General features: G+C 46.1%; 1 protein-coding gene across 2 annotated transcripts in view; it reads right to left on the minus strand.

Annotated features, from left to right (window-relative positions):
- The window catches only part of LOC125637303 (neuronal acetylcholine receptor subunit alpha-7-like), a 125,488-nt gene that overhangs the window by 49,844 nt on the left and 55,132 nt on the right, over positions 1–20,512 (minus strand). For both annotated transcript variants that reach the window (XM_048851622.2, XM_048851623.2), the window contains 6 exons: positions 17,634–17,678; positions 15,931–16,040; positions 14,420–14,499; positions 11,325–11,492; positions 6,175–6,369; positions 4,524–4,610 (listed from right to left, as the gene is read on the minus strand). In XM_048851622.2, the coding sequence (XP_048707579.2) occupies positions 4,524–4,610; positions 6,175–6,369; positions 11,325–11,492; positions 14,420–14,499; positions 15,931–16,040; positions 17,634–17,678 (685 nt within the window). The remainder of the gene's footprint in view (positions 1–4,523; positions 4,611–6,174; positions 6,370–11,324; positions 11,493–14,419; positions 14,500–15,930; positions 16,041–17,633; positions 17,679–20,512) is intronic.

A 20,512-nucleotide genomic window follows, 5' to 3' on the forward strand; every position in this document is an offset into this window, starting at 1 on the left:
CAGCCTGGTCCAGTCCACACAAGAGATCCACTTCCTGGACACTACAGTGCTAATAAATGATGGTCACATAAACACCACCCTATACCGGAAACCTACTGACCGCTATTCCTACCTACATGCCTCCAGCTTTCACCCTGACCACACCACATGATCCATTGTCTACAGCAAGGCTCTGCGATACAACTGCATTTGCTCCAACCCCTCAGACAGAGACAAACACCTACAAGATCTCTATCAAGCATTCTTACAACTACAATACCCATCTGCGGAAGTGAAGAAACAGATTGATAGAGCCAGAAGCGTTCCCAGAAGTCACCTACTACAGGACAGGCCTAACAAAGAAAATAACAGAACGCCACTAGCCGTCACCTTCAGCCCCCAACTAAAACCCCTCCAACACATTATCAAGGATCTACAACCTATCCTGAAGGACGACCCAACACTCTCACAAATCTTGGGAGACAGGCCAGTCCTTGCCTACAGACAGCCCCCCAACCTGAAGCGAATACTCACCAGCAACCACATACCACACAACAGAACCACTAACCCAGGAACCTATCCTTGCAACAAAGCCCGTTGCCAACTGTGTCCACATATCTATTCAGGGGACACCATCACAGGGCCTAATAACATCAGCCACACTATCAGAGGCTCATTCACCTGCACATCTACCAATGTGATATATGCCATCATGTGCCAGCAATGCCCCTCTGCCATGTACATTGGTCAAACTGGACAGTCTCTATGTAAAAGAATAAATGGACACAAATCAGATGTCAAGAATTATAACATTCATAAACCAGTCGGAGAACACTTCAATCTCTCTGGTCACTCGATCTCTGACCTAAAAGTCACAATATTGCAACAAAAAGACTTCAAAAACAGACTCCAACGAGAGACTGCTGAATTGGAATTAATTTGCAAACTGGATACAATTAACTTGGGCTTGAATAGAAACTGGGAATGGTTGATTCATTATAAAAAGTAACCTATTTCCCCTTGTTTATTCCTCCCCTCTCCCCCCCCCCCCCCCCACTGTTCCTCAGACGTTCTTGTTAAACCCTGGATTTGTGCTGGAAATGGCCCACCTTGATTATCATACACATTGTAAGGAGAGTGATCGCTTTAGATAAGCTATTACCAGCAGGATAGTGGGGTGGGGGGAGAGAAAACCTTTTGTAGTGATAAACACCCATTTTTTTTCATGGTCTGTGTGTATGAAAACATCTTCTGTATTTTCCACAGTATGCATCCGATGAAGTGAGCTGTAGCTCACGAAAGCTTACGCTCAAACAAATTGTTAGTCCGTAAGGTGCCGCAAGTACTCCTTTTCTTTTTGCGAATACAGACTAACACGGCTGTTACTCTGAAACCTTCTATAGTGATGTTATACACAAAAAACTACCTGAAAAGAACGTTAAGGTTGCAAAGCCAAGCGCTCCAAAGTTAGGAGATGCCAGATTGAAGGTTGCCTGTGCAGGCTTGATTCAGCCTCCTTGTGTGTATGAATTATGATACAGTCTTTAATTACACAATCACATTCTGTTTTTTTGAGAAGGCCCATGGCTCAGTCAGTGTACAGGCTGGACAATATTGTGTTTTCTCCTGGTGGTCAATGTATGGCCTCAGGCTTTGTTCTCTGCGCGCTATTCAAACCCTGCTCCAAAGAGAGAGTGATTAATTGTCTCCGGGGCTTCTGTGCAGTGCTCATCACTACAGTACCTGAGTGCTTCACAAACAGGACTGAAGTTATCTTCACAACACCCCTGTGAGGTCAAGGGATGGTGGTATCCCCCTGGTACAGACAGGGAACAATGGCACAGAGATATAGATTAAAAGTATCCACTAATTTTGGATGCCTAGTTTGAGACACCTGGGATCCGATTGTTCTGAGTAAGTAGCATTCTATATAGCAGTTCATATGTTCAAAGCACAGCTCCCTTTAACTTCAGTTGCAGATGTGAGCACTCAGCTCTTCTGCCATTCAGACCCCTGGGCAACGCAGAAAATGAGGATAGTTTTGGTTTAAGTGACATGCCCAGTAACCCTGTGGCAGAGGCAGGGATAGAATCCAGTTCACCAGGGTGGCATTAAATTGCCCTAACCATGAGACCTTGGTTTCTCTTCCTGCTGTCCCCTGCCTCATTCATACACACCTTCCAACTTCTGCAACAAACGAGGCGGGGGTCCTACAGACAACAGCCTCCTCAACTGCACAATTGTTGGGAAGCACACGCTGAGAGTCCTTAAGATTTTCATTCAATTCTTTTGTTAACTCTGGCCTGCGTAAATCACACATACTGAGGTTTATGGAACAGCTGTCTCTCAGAGGGAGCTCTGATACCCTGACGCGTCTTGTCTTTATGCAATGCATTCTGATCAGCAGCTGAGCTCACGTTCATCCCTGAGCTTCTCCTGAAGAATATTTTAAATTCCTCTGAAATAAATGGAGGGCCGCCATCTGAAACAAACTCTGCAGGGAGCATACTCTGTAATGCTTCAGTAGTATTTGCAACATGTGTGTTGCATCAAGCCACCTGGAATGAGTGCAGCTGTATTTGCATACTATGCAGTCTTTGCAAGGCCTTAGTTGTCCACTGGTACATGTGACATGGAGCAAATTTCTGGTGTGTTTGTGGTTGCCTGTTCTCTCTCCCTAGGGATGAACATGGCTAGCTCAATGGGGCCACAATCTTAAATGTAGCCTGCAGGCATGACTGCAATATAATTAATACGTAATTCACAATGGCTGTTTAACTTTTCTGTAGTCTGCTATGCATCTGACTTCCAAAAGTAACTATGGGTATGTCTACACGGCAATTAGTCACCTGCGGCTGGCCCGTGCCAGCTGGCTTGGGCTAAGGGGTTAATTGCAGTGTAGATGTTTGCAGGGTCCTAGGCTCGAGCCTGAACGTCTACACTGCAATTAAACAGACCCTTAGCCTGAGCCTTGTGATCCTGAGTCAGCTGGCACGGGCCAGGCTTGGGTTTTTAATTGCAGTGAAGACATACCCTACAAGTCAAGCTTTTCACTTTCACTGGGGCTTGGTGATGTTGAAGAAATTCAGCTGGCATCCCAGCCTGCAAGCATGTTGGTATTACTACCAATCTGCCCAAAATTCTAGACAACTCAATTTCTCTAGAGGAATAAGAATGACTCTTTCAACTTCTGTGTCATTTGACTCTCCCAAAAGAATATATTAGAAAGGAAGGTGATGAAAGCGCTGGGTTGAAATTTAGATGTTCTGCTGCAGAGTTCTCAGCTCTGCTGCAGCCTTCCTGGGTGACCTTGGGCAAATCACTTAGCCCTCCTGTGCCTCAGTTCTCTTGGGGTAAAATAGCAGGGAAGACATCAGCTCAGGTTAGCCGCTCAAGGTAATGCCTGTAGGGCTGCCTGAAGAGGAACTTGACCTACTAAGTTAAAAGCGGAGCTGCAGTGTGTTCACTACCATCTTAACCCGAGTTAAGAACACACTTTTTTTTCCCTCAGTGTAGACGAACACTTAGATACAGTACATTGTGTAGTGCATGAATGAGGAGAAATGCAAAGTATTGCACTTTGGAAGGAATAATCAATTGCCCAAATACAAAATGGGAAATGACTGCCTAGGAAGAAATACTGCAGAAAAGGATCTGGGGGTTACAGTGGATCACAAATTAAATCAGAGTCAACAATGTAACACTGTTGCAAAACTAACATTCTGGGATGGATTAGCAGGAGTGTTGTAAGCAAGACATGAGAAGTAATTCTTCCACTCTGCTCCATGCTGATAAGGCCTAAGCTGGAGTATTGTGCCCAGTTCTGGGCACTATGTTTCAGGAAAGTTGAGGATAAATTGGAGAAAGTCCAGATGGAGAGCAACAAGTTGCAGTGGGGGCAACCAAGCAACTAATTTAGCCCATTCACTCGGTGTGTTGAAAATGCATCAGTAATGCAGTTGGGTTTTCCCAGTATTCCTTTTAATTGTGATTGGCATCTTTAGGAGAAGGGCAAAGGAGAGCAGAGGGGGAAGGTGGGTAGGGAGGGGCGAGTGAGGGGTGCTTAGTGAAAGCTGGAGGGCTGCTCACGGGGAGGAGGAGAAGGAATTGTCGCTCAGACAGTGACATTTTGAGATAGGAGTCTGGGGATGGGATTTTCACAAGTGCTCAGTGCTAGCCAACTCTGTTCCCATTGAAGGCAATGAGGGTTTTCCCTCTGGGTTCACTAGCACTGAGTTAAACCTAGTCTGAATGCATCTGAAGATCCCACCATATATCTGTATCTTGGGGTTCTGGGAACATCATAAAGCCCTTGTGCTTCACCTCCCCAAGACTAAGTGTTAACCCCCTTTTGCTCCCCTCACACAAACCTTTACAGGTGAAGCCGGTTTTCCATGTGTGCATTGCTTGTATGGTCTGAACAAGCGCCTTGTCCCCTGTACTACTGATCAGGGAGTCTCCAGGCGCGACATGGAGCCATTCCAAAACAGCCTGGGAAGCAAGGTCACAGCCCTGGGTGCAGGTAGCATGGAAAACGCACGTACCTATTAGAGGGACAGAATCCGAGGTGGCAGGCATGATCTCCGCCACAAGCAGCATGAACACTGTCAGGGACAGCAGGACAGTGATGCCTGGATGGAAAAGAAAGGATAAGTGTGACTTTTGCTGAACTGGTGTGGCCATTCCACTAACATCGTGGCCATGAAATAAAACCCTGTCCTGGTCACTAGCTAAGCAAGCCCATGGCTTCATCTCCGCTTCCTCGTCTCCAAGAGAAGAGCTTCTGCTAGGAAAGATGCATCCTCCAGTGCATCTTCATCTACTCTCTGTTCCCCTTCTCCCCAGTTTCCCTATTTGCTTTGGCTGCCAATAACCCTTGACCCAGAGCTCTCTCCCTCCTGCACTGCAAAGCTGCTGAACACAATCGCTGCAACCTTGCCTGTGTACCTTGTGGCCTTGACTCTTCCGCTCTGAACTCCACCATTTCCTCTTGCCCTGCCTACTCTAGCTCTTTTACTCTGGCCTCCTCAAATCCCAGCTCTCCACCGTGCAGGTAACTAAGCTTCCTAGCTTCTCACCAGTACACCCCAGGGAGACAAATTCAGACTCCCTCCTCCAACAAACTGCAGGTCTCAAACTGGTCTCAGAGTTCCATCTGGTCTGTCATTGCCCCTGGACTCATCGTGTTTCATAGATGAGACTGGATTTTAAGGCCAGAAGAATCCATTAGGAGCACCTAGTGTGAGCTCCTGCAAAACGCAGGCCAGAAAAAGTCCATTTACTAACTACAGGTGGGATTCTGAACAGCACTCTGCGGTGGCCCATCTCTGCTCCCATTAACGTCAATGGGTTTTGACCATGGATGTCAATGGTGGCGGAGAATGCTGAGCACTTTTGAAACTCCCACCCTAATCTGAATTCTGACCCCTTACTCATATTGTCCCTCCATGAATAACCCCCAAGACCAGTGGGTCTCCTTGTAGAGTGAGGTTCTACTCACCATGAGCAAAGTATCACAGTTGGGTCCTTAGAGCTCTGGAACTTTGTTCAAATACTCCTTTAACCTCCCCTAGACAGACCCAGATGTCCCAATCTTTGTTTCCTAGCTTGGTGGCTACTGAGCCACCTTTTAGCCTTGTGTAATCACGGTTCATCTCAGGAAGCCTTTGTTGCTTTCAACCTCTCCATGCATGTGCCCAGGCCTGCCCCCTGAGACCTGCTTTCTCTGTCCTTGTGACTTGGCTATGAACTCCAGGTTTCAGAAGAAAAAGACGATTGCCCTAACCCACTGTTCCACCTAGTCCAATGGAGATGTCTAACTCTATCCTGCAGAACTGGTAAATTGCATTCATTTTTCAAAGCACGGACCAAGAGAATAATCCAAATCAAGGCCAGCCACTTATTAATACCTAGTATCAGCAGGAAGCTATATCACCACCTTGCTCAGATCAATACAAATGTCTGAGCTTACATAGTGGTGAATCAATAGGGCTACCTGCGGTAAGTGCTCACTAATATGAGTGACGGTTCCTCAAGCTGGCCCAAAGAAAGCCGTCTTGCTATTAGTGTCTGCAGCTTTCAGTGGGCTCCCACCATGGGAAATCCCTACTAGCCAAGGGCTATAGCAGGCTGAGCTTTTTACCCTCCCTTTTATGCCAAACTTCTAGGAAGAGCTAAGGAATTAATTTTCCTTACCTAAAGAGATCTTCTCTCCCGAGTCAGCAGGCAATAGGAAAACAAGCAATGCCAAGCCAGATATAAGGACACAGGGAATCAGTAAGTTCAAGCCATAGTAGAGGGTGCGCCGGCGCATGGTTACAGTGTATGTCACATCTGGATACGGTTCTTTACAGCACTCGTAGTACAGCTCGTTCCTCTTCCCTGGGACACCTGCGCAGAAGGAAATCAGAGGTGGAAAGAGCTGCAGTTGGCCTGATACCTGGCCTGATATCTGGAGCTGTGTAGCACTCAACTCTGAGTCAGCACTTTATGCCTCTGAGCATTGGACCCAACGTTCAAAGGCATTCTGTTTAGACCATTGTTAGTACATGCGCTACGGTAACGCCTAGTGGCCTTAGAGAGATGGGCCCCCTTGTGCTAGAAGCTGTACATATAGTAAGAGACCGCCCCTGCCCCAAAGAGCTTACAGTCTAAATAGACAAAGGATGGGACGGGGAAAGAGGTGAAGTGACTTGCCCAGGGTCACACAAAAGGTCAGGGGCAGAGTCAAGAATAGAACCTGCGAGCCCGACTCCCATCACTAGGCCACGCTGTCTCTCAAAGAGCCACTTTCCCATTAGTGGAACTAGTTCAATCGTGTAACCCTCTAGGTTGCCAGCTGCCCAAACCCTCAAACTGGACGTTCAAATCTCAACAGGCATCTTTATTTTGTTAAAGGAATTTATTAGAATGGGGTTTGCACTCTGTGTGTGTGTGCGCGCGTGAGAGAGAGAGAGACAGACATTAAAAACATAGGTATCTTCTGTGCTGTGTAGCTATTAAAGATCCCATGACTCTATGTTTTGCTCTAAGGTTCTTGGTCAAAACTTCCCTTCTTCCACTGTTGTGCAGTCCTAAACCACTCTGAGATTAAAGGAGCTATAGAAATATAAAAAGATTGTTTCCCTCTTACTTTGCTCACTGTATATATGTAGTGATTGCAGGATTTAGAAATACAATAATTATTCCGAGCTGGCATATTGGTTGCCAATTTTTATTTTTTGAAACAATATAACTGTAACAGGGCGTAGCAGGGCCCCCCACGCAGTCTGGCCTCTGCACCGAAAATCATGGAAACCTGGCTCAGCAGTCATCGGTGTTGTTTATTTACACAGTGCAATCCCACCACCTTTCCACCGTGTAGAGCATGGGGGTTTCACTCGGAAGGGCTTCCCAGCCTCTACAGCCAGGAGAGATGAACTTCCGCTCTCTGGCTTCCCCCTTTCCATCTGCCCCTCTTGGCTTCCTTCCTCTGAGGCTTTTATGCAGCCCCAGGCTAATTAGGTACAGGTGTGTCTAGCCAGCTCCAATTTACCACCCTTAATTGGAGCTGGAGTGACAGAGGGCTGGTTTAGCAGTCCCTGCCCAGCACCCTGTCAGAATAACTCATTAATGGAGAAAAATATTGCAGCTGAATTAAAGCAGACTCATCCTTTGTATATTCAGCCAGTTTTTCACAGTTGAATTCTCTTCAGCAAGAAGAACCGAATGTGAGACAGATGGTAGTTTTTGCTGTTGAGGTCGTAACTCATTGTCTTTTATAAGTTCCTTTCCCCCAGCATTGGCAAAACTCAAGCGATCCAGCTGAAATTTCTTCTGTGCAACTCTGACAGATGCGGGATATTTTAGGAAGGTTTGGTAGCGCTCAGACAGGCATTCAGGTATGGCAGTGTGGAAGATCAGAGCTGGAAAACTGTCTGCACACTTTCTGAAAATTCATCTGGAAAACAGCTTGGCTTAGGAACCCAATGAGAAGTGGTGGCTTTGTTTTTTGGAAAGGTGGCATGGTTAATTTTAATGTAACCTGATCTGGTCTGTGTGAAACTGAGAGCACCATGAGATTTCACGCACACTCTGTACCATCTTTGAAGTCTGATCCACGTATTAGCATGCCAATACACCCCCACAAGTGCTCTCATTGTAATTTGCGAGGCCTTAATGTGTCGCATATGTGGAAGGCCATACAGCCCACTTATTAAAATGATAATGGCCACAGTTTCAGAAGGGTGTGTGGGGATTCTCCATTGTTCCCAATGGGACCTGCTGGCTCCCTTTTGAAAACGGGACCTATAATATGCACTGAAATATCACAGTGACTCTTGTAAAAGAGAACTAAAAATTTCAAGGCAATTCTCAGACACACCCATTTTGTGACACCGCAGCTAAGGATGTACAGACAGGTAAGTTGAAGGGAAGATGGAGAGAGCCTTAGTTAATGTCTGTTTTGGTTTTAGAAAACAGACTTCAGAAAGTCAGGCAATTCAAAGGGTTTGTTTTTAATTAAGGAAAACTGGAAAAGTCAAAGGATGAAAATGCAGAGTTAAGGTAACCCAGGCCACATCAACATCACCTCCATGGCCGTGTTTTCAGTACCTTGGAGATGGGAACGTAAAGTTCCTGCTTCTTCCAACCCCTCCGTAGCCTTCTCTCTCTTTTTTTTTTTTTCTTTTTATCTCTCTTCTCACCTTCTATTAATAAGAAGCCTGCTTAGCCGGCCAGGGAATCTAACCTTGCAACATTTTGCTGTGAAAAGCTCCAAGCAGTCCTGAGCATCTCAGCCTTGGTAAGAGGAGACTTAACCACAGACTGGATGCAGGACAATTAGAGTAACCTAGTCACTAACTGTGTCATGGGCTGTAGATTGTGCCTCTGATTTTCTAGCAACTGAACTGCAAATGTGACCGATGCTGCCGTGTCCTAGCATTTGCTTTTCTTCCTCTCTTTCCCCTGTTCTGTGTTTGTCTGGTTTGGTCATAAGAAGAACCCAGGTCAGACTTTTGACAGAACTAGAAATATGCCAGGTTTAACTTGGTGGCTTGCCCATGGGCTGGGGAGCCTGGGGGCTAAGCCAATTCGGATTATGAGCTGAGCCTCACCTGAGAGGAGTTAGGTGATTTCCAGTCTGAAAAATAGCAGGAAGCTGCAGGCGAGGGGTGTTTTGGAGACTAGCTGAGACTATTGGAGACAGGAAACTGGGGGAAAGAGGAGACTGTGGAGCTGGGGCTGGTGGAAGGGAAACTCTGAGGAGCAAGTTTGGCTCCTGTAGCACCTTAGCCAGGGAAAGCCTGCAAGGGAGAATTAAAGAAGGGAGTTCTTAAAGGGGCTTGGATGAAGGAGAAACAAAGGTGTGACTGCCACATAGACCACCCTAGCTCCAAGGGAGTGCTGGGGGGCAGGGAACGGAAATGGGTATCTACAGTTAGCCTTCCCCAGCCTTAGTGACTGTGATGTCTGGAGACACTGCGGCAGGCTGGCTTTCGATAGTTGTCCATCGCACCCGGTGTGCAGAAGACTGTTTACAGCCTGACCCTGCAGCTGACCATGTCCACAGTGGCAGCACAGACACAGCACCCATCACCGTTTTCTCCTCTGGTTGTATCTTCTGGATCGTCTCTTCCTTCACTGTTCACTGTTTTGCTTTGGTGCTTACGGGTCAACAAGTCTGACCCACCATAATGTGTAGCTTCAGTGTGTCAGGCTGACACAGAGAAGGGGCTTCTTTAGAAGAGAAGGCCATGGTAGTGTTAGGCAGGCTGCTTATCTAACCCCATTATTACATTGGCCACCGTCGGAGTGATGTGAGAGCTGACGCAATTCCATCCTGGCCTGCAGGAACAAGCGCAGGCAACTCAAAGACCAAATATGTTCCTCAGTGATGCTTGTTGAAGGCAGGATTTCAAGCCAGAAATAACCAAACGGGGCACTCTTCTGAACTGATAAACCTGTAGAGGAGTATTTGAAAACCAGTGCAGCGCTGAGTGAGACGGACCTTTGGGGTTTTCCCCTCCCCATGGAGTCCTTTACCCTTCCTGAAAATAGAATCCTGATGGTTCCCATTAGTTTCTCAGGTACCCTGCCTTAAGACTTCACATTGCAGCTGCCAGCCTCCAGGGAAGGGCCACATGAAACCAAGCTTACAATGTAACAAGCTAAGCAAGTTCTATATGTGGCCCACCCACCCCTTGATGCAGACAGAGCAACACAGAATGGATGCGGGTTATATACAAACTTTTTCTGAGCTGCTCCCTGAAATGCCTGGTAGAAACTCTGTAAAGTAGCTGAGGACTTTCCTCCCCTGGGATTGAACTTGACATCTCTACTGGGCATAAAGCTAATACACCTTAGAGATGAAAGAGCTTGATTCTGATCTCACTTAGCCTGGTTTTATACTGGCATTACTCTGACCTCAGTAGCTTTGCTCCTCATTTACACCTGTATAAGTGAGATCAAATCAGGTCTGAAGAGGCTGGGTCTAAGAACAGAATCTGTGAGAAGAATCCGCTTTTTAAAAGTACAGTTTTCTTCTGGAACGGTAGAAAGAATGGAATGCAGTGACCTGATGTAGCGGAGGGGAGGCTACTGACTAGATCGAATTGAGACTTTGCTGTTCTGTGCCATGTCTACACTGATGGCACTATAGCTACTACAGCATCACAGCTGTGCTTCTCGAAGCCCATAGTGTAGACACATACTACCATGACGGAAGGGTGTTTCCTGTTGCTGTAGGAACTCCACCTCCCCAGGCGAGGGTAGCTAGGTGAACAGAAACATTCTTCTGTTGACATAGCTGCGTCTACACTGGGGGTTAGGTTGGTGTAGCCAGGGCCCTCAGGGGTGTGGAATTTTCAGACCCATGAGTGTTGTAGGGATGTCGACCCAAGTTTGAAGTGTAGACTAGGCCCTGAGTATATGGTTTTGGGGTTTTGGTTTTGGGGTTTTGCAAGAGTTCCTTCTGAATTTTGCTGAGATCAGACTTTCTAACCTAATCACCTTTAGGCTAAATAAGTTGCAGAAGCGTGATTCGAAGTTCACTATGGGTGTAGAAGACACAGAGATCCAAATTCTGTGCTGACCCCCTGCACCTATTGTCAGTAGAATTTCATAGGTTATCAGACCCCACAGCAACATACCCACAGGCTCCCTAATGTAGCTTTAGTTAACTTAGCAGGACAAGGAAGAAAACACTTGAAACATTGTCTGCAGTCCAATTGTGAGATTTCTACTGCTTTTCAAATAGGAGCTTTTAATACCTGTACTTCAAATGTCCAGATAAGAGCCGTCATTTCCATGTACTCATTTTGCCTTAAAGTTTCAACTCATTTAGATTTCTAAGCGAGCCAACTTACCCACTAAATCCCATTCTCCATTCGATATGTAATTGGAAATATCTGCTTCAAGCATCTGCAGATCAAGCAGCCAGCCATTGTGGGTCCATGAACCAAATTTCAAATTGCATTTTTGCACATCAAAAGGGAACCAGCGGACGTCAATGTAACACGTGCTCTTCAGAATGCCTGAGAATAGAAGTTAGAGGGGGAAACAGTCATCTGAGGTCTGAAGGGCAAATGCAAAACGAAATGACATTGTGCTGAGATCCCGTGGAATTGTCAGGCCTCTCCCTACGATTAGATTCAATCCATCTGAGCAGACTCCGATTAGAATTTCTAATTCAACTGTTCCACTGACAGCACTTACGATTTCCTGAGCCAAATTACTTTCCTTTTTCAGTTACGTTCTTGAGAGACCCATCTGATGAAGTGTTTCAAAAGAAATAGGGGCCAAATTCTCTCCAGATGTAAGTGGGTGTGTTGAGTTCAGTGACACTGCACCTACATACACCAGTACAGAAACCAGCTATTGGGCTATCAACAAACATACAAATTCCTGACCTTTTACCCCTTGGTTTTCTTTCCCATGCTTATTCTCCTTGGGCCATAACTCCAGGTCTTCCCTCATGTATTTCCTCTAGGGCTAGGTCTGCACTATATCTGGTGCAAGCCTCCCACCCTGGGTCATGCAGTGCTCTGCAAAATTGCTGTGGGTGAGACTGGGGCTCTCAGGCCTGGGGTGGGGTTGGATGCGGGGGGTCAGACTGGCAGCCCAAGTTGCTGTGTTGTGTCAGAGCATTGTCTATGCAGCTATTTTTAGTGCACTAATGCGCGTCCCATGTACGCTAGTTTGTGAACCCAGGCTAGGGGACTCACTCCCAGATGCAGTGTGGAGATGTCCGAGGAAGCCTGCTGGGCAATCCTACCCTGTTCTACCAATCTGTGCCAGTCTACACAATGGCCGTTAATGGCACAATGGCAGTTAAGCTGACCGCATCCCATGTGTCTCTGCTCTGGGACTGAGAACCATTACATGTCAGTTGGCTGCGGAGAAGTTCCTCTTCCCAGTGGTCAGGGCACCAGCCTGGGACTCCACCAATCGGGGTTCACGTCTTTGCTCTACCACAGACTTCCTGTGTGATGTTGGGCAAGTCACTTTGTCTCTTTGTGCTTCAGTTCCTCATCTCTAAAACAAGGATAACAGCACTGCCCTGCCTCACAGGGGGCAGTGAGGATAAGCCCACTAATGGCTGTGAGGCACTCAGATGCCACAGGAATGGTGCCGTAGAAGTGACATAAGCAGATAGGCCGAGATTCACAAAGAGACTTAGATGCTTGACGGCCACTTTAAGCACCTAAATCCCAGAATTGGACCCTGGTGAGATTCATACAACCCCTGCTCAGCTGCTGCAGAACCCGATAGTCCCGTAAACTCGTTGCCACCCAAGTTTTTTCGTAAAAGTTCCTTAGGTGCCTGTGTTTCTGCTTCTGGGCATGTGCAGAGTTGCCTCACTCCAGGGGTCTGAATGGCTAAGCCCCAGAGCGATGTGTGAACTTGGGGAAGAGAGGTGTTCCTCTGTGTCACTTGCCCGCCAGCCTGATCTGGTAAGCACGCGCAGACCTCACCTACCGTATCAGGCCCTACATAAGACCTCACACGCAACCCCCGGAAGGGAGAGGCACTTCCTCACAACTTTTAGCCCTTGGTTAGGGGATGGGAGAGACCTGGTTCAAGTCCCCACTCCCCTGATGGGGGAGATGGGATCTGGAGAGGGCTCTGAGGAGAATGCCCTAACTACCGGGCGATGGGAGGTTCTGATGGGGGAGTGCCCTCACTCTCTCTCCTGTGGAAGCTGTTCCACTGTGGGTAATCAGTGGAGTGGCAGGATGGGGGCCCTGACTGGTCTCCCCAGTCTTTGGTGAGTGCTCTGCGCACCAGACGACAGAGTAATTCTTAGAGTTGCTTGTGCTGTCTCTTTCTCACCCTGCAACTCTCATTATTTCTCCACAGTGGAACCGCTCTGATAGGGGAGACCGAGGGAATAGCCTAGTAGCTGCAGCACTCCCCTGAGAGGGACAGATCCCAGTTCAGATCCCGCCTTGTCATGTGGCAGATGGAGGACTTGAGGTCTCTCACATCCCAGGTGAGTGCTCTAACCATTGGGCTAAAAATTATGAGGGAGGTCCTGTGTCTTCTCCTCCGTTCTCCTTCCCACCCCGGCTTCTTCAAAAAATGGCAGAGATGCCTAATGCTAACAGGCTTTTCAGCTGAGAATCCCAAGCAGAGGGAGGCGTCTCTCTGCAGCCCAGATGTAGGTGCCTATCTCTCTGAGAGGGATGGGGCTAAGTACTTACCCCTCACCTTAGTATCTCCCATGGTCTAGCTTTTGCAGGGAGCTGCCTAAGGTGCTGGCTTTTGTGAATCCCATTCTAAGGCACCTAGCTCTGTCCCGTTGTACTGGAGGCTTGACCGCCTCACCCAGGCTTTGTGAATCCCAGTGGTTTTCTAGACGCCTAAGTTACTTTGTGAATCTTGCCCCTAGAGCAGTGGTTCTCAACTCCTTTATCGTTATGGGCTGTGTGCTAACTGGGCCGCATGCGGGCCGCAGGTTGAGAACTGCTGGTATAAGCTGTAGCAGCATCACTGTACCATGCATTTTTACTTGTGTACAGAACAGTTAATAAATATAAATTCATTATCTGAGTCACAACAACCTTAAACAAATAGATTTCAGAAAAAAAGCTACAGGATTAAAATGTTTAGCCCTTGAAATCTTGGCCTCTTAGTGCTAATTCCATCTAAAATGTCATTCATTATATGACCTAATATGTTGCAGTATGAAAAGCTGGCCAGATCATTAAAAGGTTCAGCATTGTATGATGCTGAACTTTTTTGTCACAGATGCTGAGCACTTATCAATATCTGGCCTGTATTTAGGGGCCTAAAATAGAAGCTGAATTCTTTTTGAAAGTCTGTCCCACAGCATACAGCGCACAAAGCTTCTCATCCAGATCTGCTTTTAAACTGATACAATTAATTCTCTAAATAGGAGAATTGACTGACGCTATTAAAGTAAATTGATTTAAACCAACAAACAAAATCAGTCTCTTACCTGGAGGAATGTACTGACAAGATCCAGAATAATTCACCAACACGTTCGTGTGAAACGTGGCATCGAATCTTTCATCCGCACTAAAGCATAACACAAAAAACCCCCACAGGCACTTGAATTCAAAATGTGGTGAACAGTAAGGTAACGATCATTAATTTCTGAATAGCGGGTGTATGGATTAGGGTCAGGAGGGTAAACTTTGTAAAATATCATTAGTTGGAACGTCTAGCTCACGCCAAACTGAGCTTGGATCTTCTTTCAAGATTTAGATCAGTTGGATAAAGCATCTCTCAACCAGCTGGTTGGACCCTCACATGGCCCCAGTCACTGAGGGAGAGCTGCTGCAAGGAGTTCCGCTCCCATTTAGGCAACTAAGTGAAATGGCCTGATTTTCAGAAGAGCTCAGTGCCTTTGATGCCAAGGCTGTGACAATGGGAGACAATGATAACCTTTGTAACCTCTGGCCCAGTGGCACCTTACTCAAGGTGGAGGTACTAGGTGCTAGCATAGCAGTTGCTTGGAACTGCAGCTGCTCTTCAAAGAGAGCAAGAAGTCATAGGCCAGGGGTGAAGTGGCTGGAGAAGGAAGGGAACTGTCGGGGGCTCAGATGGCATAGTGGCAAGCCTGGCGGGTCTTTGTGGGTGATCAGTGAGCAATCAGGGATCTGGATTGTAAGCTCTTAGAGGCTTTCTTTTTGTTCTGTGTTTGTACAGCACCTAGTGCAGTGGGGTCCTGGTCAATGGCTGGGGCTCCTAGGTGCTACACAGATACCAATAGTAATAATCGGCACAACGTTGTGTGCAGACCTTGTGGGTTAGAACTCTATAATTTCAGGAGTTAGTTGAGGTTTGGGGAAGCTTCCAGACTGCTTGATACTTATCCAAACTGAATCAAACAATCTAGCCCTTCGGATCTTGATATTTTATACAACTTGCATTCAAAACAGCTATCGCAGACTTTTCCGTGCTGGCATCGTCCTGCACTCCCTTTGAACTGAAGGGCACTTCATAATTATTTTACAGTCTTAGGGCCCGATTCAACTCCCAGTGAAGCTAATAGGACTATTTCTATTGAGTTTCATGGGCTTTCTCGGTCCCTATACGTAGTCTTTTAGCTATATGGAATTGTGATATTTTTACGTGCGAACATCATCTAATTTTCCATAAGGCTGTACCAGAAGACTACAAAAGCACAAACAACAAATGAAACCAGGATAATTATTTACATTAGCACAAGATAGGTAATCATAACTTAATCTTTCATTATAAAGACCATGGCCAAGGGCCTCAAGCCATTTCTATTTTACGAGCATCGTTAAGATAACTCTGTGCTTCCATCTAGACTTTTCACTGTACTGCAGCACTTGTCTGGGTTTGTTTCCATTGTTTGGAGGCCATAAACCTGATCCTCAGCTGGCGTAATCTCCGTTTGAAGTCAATGGAGCTATGCTGATTTACACCAATGGAGGAATTGACTCCGTGTTTGTCTCAGTTCTTATAAACCTTCCGTACCTGTTATACAGAAGAATGTCTGGTACCCATATCTGGTCAGAGGGAAATCGTAAGTTCTGGACTCCTGGGTATGCGTACTGATCCCAAGACAAGTAAACGTCAATCCAGTACTGTAGGAAAATATAGACACAAATGTTATTTATCATTTCTACAATGTAGGATCATAGGGGAAAGGAATATCTTCCTGTATGCCTGGCACATTTGGGTGCTCTGGAAATATAATGAATATTAGCAACAGCAATGATAACATAATAATTACTGTTTTAGGGTTAATAACAAGTGACAACAATGAAAAAGACAGGTGTATGCACTGAGGAGCTCACAGTGTAATGACTTAACATTTGGACTATTACATTTTAACATGTTTGTTGTTTAAAAAAATCTCTAAGGAAATATTTATTTCCTGTGTTACATCAGTGGATGCCCACTTATACCAGCTGAGGGCCTGGCCTGGAAAGCATACAATTGCACTCTGTATTCCAAAATGATTGTCTGATCTTTTCCCCTCTCCCACCCAAAATACCAGATTTGAATTTTTGCTGAACTTTGGGATCAATACAAATTCTTTATTGAAGACTACAGAGTGTCTAGGTTCTCCTGTCCAAAGTCTATGCACACAAGAGGGTATGAAAATGATAACATGGCAGCAGTATAAAAGTATAGGCTGGAATTGTTTAGGTTATTCTTCTTTTATAACCAAGATCACTCAGACTATAAACTACCATGTAGTTGGGGGACAAGCAGAAGGATCATTTGCTCCATTCAGATAATATATTTGGTTTCTAATGTAACATTAGAGTTAGTTCAATCATTCGTCTCTCCTGTGATCTCTTAGCTTTGAAGAGGCAGCGCCAATGAATCAGAAGCTCAGCTTTATGTTGCATAAGAATAAATGATCCCTCATACCATACGGCAATGCTTAATCCTATGCTGGAACATTCATTCATGAGTAATAGTGCACAGGGACAACAACTCTGAGCTTTCCTTGTACGCATTTCATTGCAGATCAGACTTACTTAAGAATTAAGGGATTTAAAAAAAAATGGGAGAGAAGGAGATTTCCAAAAGTGCCTAAGTGGTTTAGGAGTCTGCCCCATTGATTTGCAATGGGCCTATTCTTTTAAGTTCCTTAGGCACTCTTGGAAATTTCCCCTGGGTCCTACAGTCAGGCCTTTAAGTCCATATTTAGACACTATCTGGAATTCTCAAAGGAGTTTAAGAAAGCAAGATGTGCAGCTTCATTAGGATTTGAGGCACCTTTGGAAATCCCAGTCATTGACTTCAGTGGAAACTGCAGGATGCCCACACCTTTGAAAACCAGCCCTCCAATTTCAATGACATGTTTAGATCCTCATTTATTAACATCTGTGCCTTAAGGCTCATTGGACCAACTCCACTGAGCTCATCAGAGTTACAACAGGAATTAATATGGCCGATCATTTCATTTTCAGATCTGAAAGGAAGTGATAACTGGGATTTTCAGAGGACCCAGCTCCCACTGAAAGCCGATCAGAGTCAGACACCTTCCACCTGTGTGCTTCTTTGGAAATCCTGCCCCATTCCTCCTTCAGCAATATTTCCAAGAGCTCAATTTGCTTGAGTCCCAGTATAGAGGATGACAGACAGTTCTTCTGCCAAAGGATCATATTCAGTAAGTTCCTGTTACAACAATTTCTGTTCAGTGTTGATGCAAAGTTACTCACCATCTGTAGCCAAGCATTCGTTATCAGCACCTGATTCTTCTCATCCTTCAAAAAGAGAGAAGAAAACCTAATTAGCCCAAGAAAATATTGTGGGTTTTTTCCCGACAAAATCAAACCCAAACCCAACTCGCAGGGTAAATGAATGCAAATATTACAGTCACAAATTATGGACTCGGTGCTGGAGTCATTGGGTGAAATCTCTGACCTGTGTGGTGATGAAGATCAGACCAAATGATTGTAATAGTTCCTTCTGGCCTTAAAAACAAATTTTTAAAATTCCACACTCATTATAATTCACCAGCAATGAAAATAATTTGCCATGGCCATTATTTACTTGAAGACATTTATTCTCTACAAAAGCTATCAGAGATTTTCATTTTAATTAGATGGCTGTGACTACAGAACTCTGTGACATACAGGAACTGGAGAGGATTAACGCTGTCATTATTGTTGCTACAGACTAATCGAATACTGGTCTTGAGCAGAAGTGAGGGCACGTCAGCAAACTGTGAAAATGTTTATCGAGAGGACGCTATGCAGAACAGATGTGGTGCTCTGTGTGTCTAAACACAACTCTAAGCAGGCTGCAGATCACACTGGAATCCAATTCTCTATCCATAATAACAATACGTAGTGCTTTTCAGCTATAGATCTCAAAATGCCTTGCAAAAGAGATAAGTGCCATGACCCCCTTTTACAGATGGTGAGACTTAGGCACGGAGAGGTCAAGCGGATTGCCCAGCAGGCCAAGAACATGGCTGCACAACTACCAATGTATAGGTTCATATCATAGAGAGGAACATAGCACCTCGTTCGCATGGGGGTGACATGCAAGCCCATACACCCTCAGACACACCCATACTTTTCCCCACTTCAGCTTTGCATGTAAGGAGGCAAGGGCCCCGTTGGTTTCAGACTTAACGCTCCCAGGGCTTAAGCATAGCTGTGGCCACGCACAGCCTCTGCTGGCACTTGTGCAGGCATGTGACATCTTTTCAAACTCCACTGTGGACTGCACAGAGTTTGCAAGATCAAGGAGTGGCTGCTAAGGGGCTACATTGTCACTTAGTGCCTCTCCCTATGCAAGGGGCAGTGGGTAGCTGGGATGCTCCAAAAGCAGTGCAGGGAAGGGTTGGGACTCATCCCTATGCTCTAGGCCGTAGCAGAACCAGGTGACTCCCCACTGTGCCTTAGCTCAGCTCTGCTGGCCATGCATTGAGGGAGGGTGTGGCAGATCCACGGCCCCATCCATTTCTCATCATTCTCAGCCAACCAGCACAGGATGGAGACCTGTAGAACCTGCTTGTCCCCCTGCCACCTGCACAGGAACTGGGAATGTGGGCAGCATGCTTTCTATTTCCCTATGCTGGTGGGCTGGGCAAATGATCATTTTGACCTAAAAACTCCCCTTCTTTTGTACTAGGAATGAATCTGTTTTGTTGTGTGCCCTTTGCACTCGTTCGTTGTGAGCAAAGGAGAAGCAGTAAGCACAAAGCTAGCCGAGAGAACAGACAGATTAGCTACATTGCAATGGAGATGGAGAGAGTCATGGGCCTGAGATGACTGCATTTCAGTAAGTGGTGTTGAACAAAGCTACTGTGGAATAGCATGGTAAATCTTGTGAGCTATAGCACATTGGACTTGGACTGCAATGATCAAAGAGACACAGGACCCAGCACAAAACCCATCAGGCTTGTAAGATCTGGGGACAAACAGGCCATGATAGCTAACACTTTGAATGGAAATATATGAATAATTCCCAGACGCAACTTCATTAAGACAAAGAGTGACATTTTGGCTCCATTGAATTTGGTGGGGCCAGGATTTCACTCTGTCGATTTAAGTTCTTTTGCAGACATTAATGACAGAGATAAGATGCCAGATTTTCAAAAGAGTTCAGCTCCCACTTAGGTGCCTAAATGAAATGTCTGATTTTTAAAAATTCTCAGCACCCAGCAGCTCCAGGCTAGGCAGATGCTTCAGCTGCATTCTCCTCGTGTGGAGCCTATAAAAACCTCTGCAGGTACCGTGGCTACTCTCCGTGGTCTCAGCCAGGGCAGCCGTCAAGATGAGGAGCCACAAGCCCATTGGGTCTGGGAGTCCATAGAGCAAACTGAAGAGATTGTTAGCCCTGGGGGCTCTTTCTGGTCCTGTGTAGGTTGAAAGCTCTGTAGGATCCCAGTGGGTCTCTCTCCTCTTGTAACATCCTCCCATGAATACAAGCCAGGAAGCATAAAAAGCTGCACGATCGTACCCTGCAGTTTTTTATACAAAGACCATGGCTTCCAAATACTTAGTGAACCAGCTCCCTATGAACTCTCCTGTTTTCCCAAACTAGTTGAAAGCCTCAGCCCTCCCAGGGGCCAAAGGAACTAGTCAGCTGTGGAGTTTCTAGTCCAAGCTATTTGTTCCCCAACAAGTTCAGAAACATTTGCAAAAACCCAAACCTCTGGTTTGATTCAAACTGTCGCCATGTAAAGGCTTGTCTACACTACAAAATTAAATTGACCTTCAGCCACCGCAGTAACTAAAGCAGTGGTTCACATCCACACTACGCTCCTTCTGTTTGTGGTGCACATCCTCACTATGAGAGCTTTCACTGACTGAACTGGCTGGGGCATTGTGGGGCACTGACAGCAGGAGCCCAGCAGCCCTGGGTCTGATGGCCTAAGTTGTCAGCTGGGCATTGGCTCACAGCTGGCCCCCACGCTTGGGCTGTCAGCACTAGGGCAGGGTGGGGGCAGCCATGAACCAGGGCGTGGGGGGCAGGCTCTAGCTGTCAGCCCCACTGGGGGCTGACAGGCAACATAAGCAATGCAGTGTCTATATGGATGCTGCATTGCCCTAACTACACCAACATAAGCCCGGTGCCTCTTGTG

Source organism: Caretta caretta, chromosome 5 (genome assembly GCF_965140235.1).
Source record: "Caretta caretta isolate rCarCar2 chromosome 5, rCarCar1.hap1, whole genome shotgun sequence".
Lineage (NCBI taxonomy): Eukaryota > Metazoa > Chordata > Testudines > Cheloniidae > Caretta > Caretta caretta.